The sequence below is a fragment of the Geotrypetes seraphini genome, chromosome 1 (assembly GCF_902459505.1).
Source record: "Geotrypetes seraphini chromosome 1, aGeoSer1.1, whole genome shotgun sequence".
NCBI lineage: Eukaryota > Metazoa > Chordata > Amphibia > Gymnophiona > Dermophiidae > Geotrypetes > Geotrypetes seraphini.
This window is the reverse complement of record NC_047084.1, coordinates 288,712,599-288,720,569: the sequence shown is the minus strand read 5'-3', so window position 1 is coordinate 288,720,569 and position 7,971 is coordinate 288,712,599. Positions and strand designations below refer to the sequence as shown.

The 7,971-nt window shown below is 43.9% G+C and overlaps 1 protein-coding gene across 4 annotated transcripts in view; it reads right to left on the bottom strand.

The window, feature by feature from the left end:
* Nucleotides 1-947: 947 nt before the first annotated feature.
* TEX261 (testis expressed 261) overlaps nt 948-7,971 on the bottom strand; it is a 45,624-nt gene continuing 38,600 nt past the window's right edge. The window contains exons 6-7 of one of the 4 annotated variants that reach the window (XM_033953300.1): nt 2,127-2,179; nt 948-1,551 (exon numbers count right to left, since the gene is read on the bottom strand). In XM_033953300.1, coding sequence (XP_033809191.1) covers nt 1,543-1,551; nt 2,127-2,179 — 62 coding nt within the window. In that variant the 3' untranslated portion in view covers nt 948-1,542. Of the gene's footprint in view, nt 1,552-2,126; nt 2,180-5,740; nt 6,213-7,971 lie in introns of those variants that run through there. The other 3 variants (XM_033953292.1, XM_033953308.1, XM_033953283.1) reach the window with 3 other exon arrangements.

Here is a 7,971-nt window from a genome sequence, read left to right as displayed (position 1 = left end):
TGCACATATGAACTTAAACACACACTGGCTAGTAGAGCTAACCCCAGAACTATTCACTCATCCCTATCCCCTCCACCCCATCCTGAACTTTACTTCAGCAACCTACTGTATATTTCCCTTTCCGATCCATGTATGCATGTTATCACACGGTGCATAGCTCTGATCTCAAACTTGTCCTGCTGTCCTGATTTATTTATTCAATTTTCTATACCGTTCTCCCAGGGGAGCTCAGAACGGTTCACATGAATTTATTCAGGTACTCGAGCATATTTCCCTGTCTGTCCCAGTAGGCTCACAATCTATCTAATGTACCTGGGGCAATGGGGGCATTAACTGACTTGCCCAGGGTCACAAGGAGCAGTGTGGTTTGAACCCACAACCTCAGGGTGCTGAGGCTGTAGTTTTAACCACTGCACCACACTTTCCTGCACAGGCTCCCGATTCAGACCTATTTCAGCATTGCTGTTACAACATGGCGTCCACATCATGTGAATATTCATTTAGCCGGCCCCAGGCTCACTTTCATGGCACTAGTCCTGGACAGTCTTTAAACAAATTCAGGTCCACCAACCCCAACATGATTGCTTTCCAGCAAGCCAATAAAAATTTAACCTATAGTTTGCAATTCTATGAAAAAAAAATCATTGTATCAGCTGAGAACACAAAATAAGTCCAATCCTATGCCGAACCACTATATTCTATTTATCTGCCCAGAAATCAAAAGTTGAATTAAAGAAGGCACAAGGTCCATTCCTAGACAAAATTTACTGTTACATGAAATTCTATGGTGCTGTTACATGGCTGTTATTTTTTTTGTAACCACAGTTCCATACAACCTCCACAGTTAAGCCTGATAATAACAACAATGCAGATTCATTTCTCGGTAACCCACAGGCTCAAAATGTATTGCTGTTGTTGTCCAGAAACAGTGCTATCCAACAACTTGCTATAAAAAATAGACAAAGCTTTCAGCTTTTTATTATAATTTCCAGTAACACCTTACAATCATAAACTACTCCATGTAGTATGCTCACCTGCTAAAAACACAGAGTCCTAGCAAACCTTCGTTTTACCTCGGTAACTTGATTTGGTTTTTTTTCTTTGAGAATGAGAACATTTTTGAACAGTCTTCTAAGTAATATCTCAGAGATCATCAGGTTAGGAAATAGGGAGCAACCTTGGGTGCTTCTGCTTAGCAGTATACAATTACATATAATTTCCTATTCCCAACAAAACCCACCATATGTTATGATTTGAACTGGTCTTTATGTTACTGGCTAAACAATATCTGTCGGGAAAAGTCCATTTTGGCTTAAGGACACTGTTGCACAGTGATCCAAAGTCCACCATCGGTCCCGCTCCCTTGCTAAGTTTCTTTGCAGGAGATGAACCACAGCAAAGGTAGTGCATCTCATTGTGCCACCCTGTAGAAGGATTAGTACATCTTCTGGCGGCTGGGCAGGATAGCTTCCTTAATGAAAGAGAAGATCACAAGAATTCCCGAACGCTTGCCTCTCTTCCCTTTGGTAAAGTAGTTTGATACTACATCATCTGTGAAACAAACAAAAGATTAATAGGGACACATAATACTGGCTATTTGCACCAAAGAGAACTTACCATACTTCTTAAAGTTTTATCTATTCTGCCCCATAGTATTGTGACAACATACAGTATTTCCCTGGATATTCATGCATTGTGTCCTCCCTTCTATAATATGAAGACAGACCAACCATAGGGGAAGGGGTCATCATATGATATGGAGTTGCATCTAAACCTTCTGCCATATTTTTGTTTAGTTTCAGAAAAGGACTGTATTTTCTTTGTTTTCATGACTTTAGAGCATGTTGGCTTGCCTGGAGGTTTCATCTATCCAGCAGCTAGCCTCTGCAACCCAGCACCGATGAAAGTTCAGGGAGAGACACTTAACCATGAATCTGAGTTTCCATGTTTCACAAAAAAAAAAAGAACACACACATAGAAATTGAACAATAGACATCAAACTCTGACAAACGTGAGGCATAACTGTGCTTTATAGGCCCATTTCCAAGAGACAATGTCAAGAAAAAAAGAAGTGTGGGGGGAAATAAGGAAGGGTGAAGTAAAAGCAAAATATAGTAGCACAGAACCTCTAGTTTCGCCTCTAAGTGACTGGCAGTCATCCAGCTATTTCTTCTGTCATCTAGGCCAGGAAGAAAAAGATTCAACAAATCAGAGGTACTTCTGTTGGCTTTTTAGAAGACAAATATAAAGTATCTTATATTTTATATAAAGATAGAAAAACACCATTCCTAAAAAAATCCAGGCCTTCTTAAGGCAATTTTAACAAGGAGTATCTTATCTCCTTTGTAACTGCAAACTCTGTCACTTTGTCCTTACCCACAATTATTTTGGATTTGAATGGAAGATTAGGTTTTTACCTTTGATAATCTTCTTTCTGTTAGTCCCTGTAAGATTCCATACTCTAGGACCTAGGTGATCAATCTCTTTCCACAATCTGGGAGTTGCAGAAACCCAAACACTTTTCTGAGCATATGCTCCTCCTACCTTAGAGAGTGAGTTAGAGCCCCCTACAGTTCAGTCCCAAAGCCAAGCAACCATACTGGAACCAATCCATGACAACCATGAGAACCTCACTGGCAACTAAGTTTATGTTAAGATCAGCTCTGCAAAATATAAAAACAAACAACAGGCCAAATGAACACAGAAAAGACATTGAGGAACAATGTAGAACTAACCTGCTGTGTGCAATAAGCACCCACATGAAACAGCTATCGGTAAGATGCATATTCACAGACGAGTGACCTGCCCCCAGAATCTGTTGACTTACTGGAAGATCCTGAAGCATGTAAGGAGAATAACCAAGGCAAAATGAAATGCAGGTGATTCTGAAACAACAGAGCTTGCAGAGAGGGTGGGTCATATGGAATCCTACAGGGTCTAACAGAAAGAAGATTATCAAGTGTAAAAGCCTAATCTTCCATTCTGTTACGTCCCTTCTGGATTCCATACTCTAAGTGAAGTACCAAAGCAATGGCAGTGTTTAGGGAGGGACAGAAGAGCTTGCCCACAACACTGAGGTCCCAAAAGCGGCATCAGAGCGAACTGCCACATCCACTCGGTAAAACCAGGTAAAGATATGAAGAGAGGACCAAGCAGCCACCCTACAAATTTCATCTGGATGAGTTCGCTCGAGACTGCACCCATGAGGCAGCAACACATCTAGGCGAGTGGGCCTTAAGAGAAAATGGTAGCTGCTTACCGTGGGCGGTGAAAGTCGCAGAAATGGCCATACAAATCCAACAGGCAATCGAGGACTTAGAAGCCAGCCCACTTGGCTGAGGCAGAATAGTCAGGAGAAAGAGATGATCAGACAGCCAAAAGCCATTAGCCTTCTCCAAATAGTGGAGGAAGACTCTCCTGACGTCCAATTTGTGGAAGATCTGATCATTTCACACCGATCCCGTGAAATGAAATGCAGGCAAACGAACCTCCTGGGTGACAGGAAAATTGGAAATAACCTTTGATAGAAAAGTACTGTACCCGCTTATGTGACCTGTAGAAAGGGTTCACTGCACAAAAGACAGACTTGATTGTCAGATCCAGAAGAGACGCATCCTTCAATGGCTCGAAAGGGGTTTCCACAAGGCCTTGCAGAATGAAGTTAATATTCCACGTGGGGAAAGAAAGACAGAAGGGATGTCACAAGCGAAGTGCCCCTCTCAGAAACCTGATCACATCGGGATCAGCGGTGAGTGAACTGGAACCCCTATTTGTTCAGAAGCACAAAAAAAAAAGTTACCTGAATCTTAAGAGAGGCCACAGCTAAACTCATATTCAAGCCCGCTGGAAGAACAGTCAGAACCACTGGAAAGGGAAGCCCACTCAGACTCTACTGGTTCATTGGCACACTACTGCTGGAAAGCCTACCAGGCTGTGGCATAAGAAGCCAAAGTAGAGGTTTTCTTAGATTTCAAAAACATTGAAACCACCATATCAGAATAACCGCACTTCATCAAGGCTGAGCGCTCAAGAGCCATGCTGAAAGATCAAAGCGCCATGGAGTCTCTATGGGCACCAGACCCTGACTGAGAAGGTCGCAAAGAATAGGAAGCTTTCACTTTCAGTCCTGCTGATGATGTACAACAGGGGTGCCCAAAAGTTCAATCGCAATTGACCAATAGATTCTCCCTGCTTCCCCAAACCTGTAACAGGCTAGCAGTGACTGCAGAAGCGCCGGGCACACCAGCCTATCCTCCCCCCCCCCCCCGATGTCAATTCTGATATCAGAGAGGAAGTTCCGGGACAGCCAATTGCTGCCTGGCTAGCCTGGAACTTCCTCTCCGATATCAGAATTGATGTCGGGGGGAGGGGGGAAGGCTGGTGGGCCCAGCACTTCTGCAGTCGCTGCTGGCCTGTTGCGGCATCGGGACACAGGGTGAACTCAGCAGCAACGGTGGCTTGGGGGCCTGCTCCCAGACAACAGCCCTGGTGGTGGCATGGGGAAACAGAAAGAAAGACAGAGATAGAGAAAGAAAGAAAGGGGGGCAGGGAGACAGAAAGAAAGAAAGACAGACAGACAGAGAGAAAGGGGGGGCAGGGAGACAGAGAGAAAGAAAAAGAAAGACTGACAGAAAGACCGAAAGAAAAAGACTTAAAGACCGAAAGAAAAAGACCGAAAGAGAAAGAAAGAAAGACAGAGGGCAAGGGCAGGGAGACAGAAAGAAAGAAAGGGGGCAGGGAGACAAAGAGCAGGGAGACAGAAAGAAAGAAAGGGGGCAGGGAGACACAGAGAAAGTGAAAAAGAAAGAAAGACAAAATGAAAGAAAGACAAAGAAAGAAAAAAAAAAGACAGAAAGAAAGGGGGCAGGGAGACAGAGAGAAAAAGAAAGATAGAAAGAAAAAAACAGAAAGAAAGGGGGCAGGGAGAAAGAGAAAAAGAAAGACAAACAGAAAGAAAGAAAGAAATGGGGCAAGGAGACAGAAAGAAAGAAAGGTGAGCAGGGAGACTGAGAGAAAAAGAAAGACAAAGAAAAAGAAAGAAAGGGGGGCAGGGAGATAGAAAGAAAGAAAGGGGACAGGAAGACAAAGAAAGACAGAGAAAGAAAGGGGGCAGGGACAGATAGAAAGAATGAGAAAGAAATGGGGCAGGGAGAGAGAAAAAAAGAAAGGGGAGGGGGCAGGGAGAGAGGAAGAAAAAGTTGGGGGATGGAATGGAGTGTGTTGGGTGGCAGAGGGCAGGCAAGGAGAGAGGAAGAAAAAGTTGGACCCATGGAAGGACAGAGATGTTGGTTGGAGAATGGAATGAGTTCTGGAGGAGGAAGCATGCAGGAGGCAGAAAGAAGGGAAGAAATATTGGATGCACAGTCAGAAGAAGAAAGTGCAGCCAAAAACTCATAAAATCACCAGACAACAAAGGTAGGAAAAATGATTTTATTTTCAATTTAGTGATCAAAATGTGTCCGTTTTGAGAATCTATATCTGCTGTCTATATTGTGCACTATGGCCCCCTTTTATTAAACCACAGTAGCAGATTTTAGCATAGGGAGCCTATGAGCATCGAGAGCAGCGCGGGACATTCAGCACAGCTTCCTGCGCTAAAAACTGCTATCGCAGTTTAGTAAAAAGGGAGTGGGTATATTTGTCTATTTTTGTATTGATGTTACTGAGGTAACATTGCTTATTTTAAAGTCATCTGTCTTGACCTCTTTGAAAAAAACCCCAAATATAAATGATAAAATTTTCTCTGCGTACAGTGTGCTTTGGGTTTTTTTTTAAATTTTATTGTTGGTAGATCATTTTGACTTAGTCATTTTAAAAGTAGCTCGCAAGTCAAAAAAGTGTGGGCACCCCTAATGTACGAGATCCGCATACCAGGGAAGATGAGGCCAATTCAGAGGCACTAGGCCAGGATGCGATGCTATCCAATGGATGAATAGACTAACTAGAGGCCACAGAGGGAACACATAAAGGAGGTCATGAGCTGGCCAGGACAGAACTATGGCGTCTAGACTTGAGACTTCTGCGCTCTGTTATTCAACTGAAGAAGAGCCTGAGCTACGAGGGCTTGGCTGAAGTCATCAAATCCAGCTGTGGCGGGCTTAAGCGCTGCACAATAAAACGGAATGCTCTTTGCGAGAGGGACCATTCTCCCAGGTCCAGGACTTGTTGACTGAGGAAGTCTGGTTGTATGGTTTTGACTCCGGCCACGTGCACTGCAGAAAGAGAGAGTAGATGTTAACACTGCCCAGCGAAACATTAAATGAGCTTCCTGCCCAAGGGAGCACTTCTAGCGATGATTCATATACGTCGCTGCCATGGCGTTGTTGAAGAACACTTGCACCTCTTTCCTTGCCAGAATGGGCAGCAGAGTGAGAAAACACTTTCCAAATAGCTCGAAGCTGCAGACGACTAATCAACCATCGCTTCTGACATGCTAGTCCACTACCCCTGAATGAAACAGTCCCCACAGAGAGCACCCCCACCCGGCAGGCTGGCATCCGTCATGAGTGAACTGCTCCGTGGCCGAAGAGGTGTGCCCTGGCAGAGAGTGTCCACCCATCCCTGCTGGAAATAAATCCGTCCCCGCCCGTCCCCATAAACTTCAGAAGTAGTTATTTCATTTAATTATGCTACTGAATTAAAGGTTCTGGTAGAGACCCATTTACAAATAAGCAAAGACACTATTAATTTAGAAATATTAATTGGGAAGAATACATATTTTGTAAATGGGTTTCTACCAAAGCCTCTAATGTAAATATAAAATATAAATACTCAGCTGATGAGGACCCCCAAGCTGTCAGATGAGGACTTCCTCTGCTGTTGGCCGGGGACCCCTTTTGCCAAGCTTAGCAGGCAGCAGTAGCATCCCTGAGTCACAGATGCTAGAACCTCATTGGCTTATGGATGTTACCAATGACTACTGCGCTTGGTGGAGGGGAGTTCTGGTTGTCTATAGAGGAGGTCCTCTGCTGGCGATGCTTGGGGATCCCCATCAGCCACAGGGTTAGCAAGTACTTCAGCACTGGAGAAATAAAACCAGAAATGCATTTCCTTTTCTTTTGAACACAATACAAAGACATCTGCAAAGACATTACCCAAAGCTAACATATTTTAGTCAATAAATTCCGTCTTTTACCTTTGTTGTTTAGAGACTTATTTTTTCCATCAGGTTGATCCCAGTTATTTTTTTTTTCTGCTTTCCCGTCTTCTGTTGTTGACCATTGGTTCCTCCTACCAGGATCCAGCATTTATCCCTCTCTCATGTCTCATCCCCCGGACCATGTGCAGCATCTTTTGCCCCTGCCCACCAGCCCCATGCCCAACATTTCTCTTTCTATGACCCCTCTCCAGCACCAAGCCGCATCTCTCCTTCCATTCCCTTCAACACTATGTTCAACATTCCTCCCTCTTGCATCCCTTTCAATCTGTCCCACTTTTCCCTTTCCACCACAACATTTCTCCCTCTCATCTTTCTCTTCCCTATCATCTGTACCTCCCTCCCTATGACCAAAAATTATTTCTTCCATTCCCCATGTACATGACCATCTCTCTTTCCCTCTCACTGACACACCGACACCCAATTCTCCCATTCTATTACCTCCCCCACCTCAGCATCTCCCTCCCTTCATCCATCCTCTCTCCCAAGTTCATGCCTTCTGTGTCCAAAAACACACAACCTCCCCCCCTTCTGTGTCCCACGTTTGCGTCCCTCCAGATAACAGCAGGGGTTGGAGGCAGCAGTAATACATTAGGAGCTTCTGTACCAAAGAATATGTGCACATTTATTGGAAGTCACTCTCTCTCCTGTGAGCCAAAATGTTTTGTTAGCTAAACATATAAGGTAAAAACTGCACACATAGAACCTTTAAACTACCAAACACACTGGCAGTGCAATTAAAGTTTAAAATTTCAAGCTTTTCAGCTAGACATGGGCAAGAAAAAAAAGCACTGAAAAAAACAAAGTTTACTGGG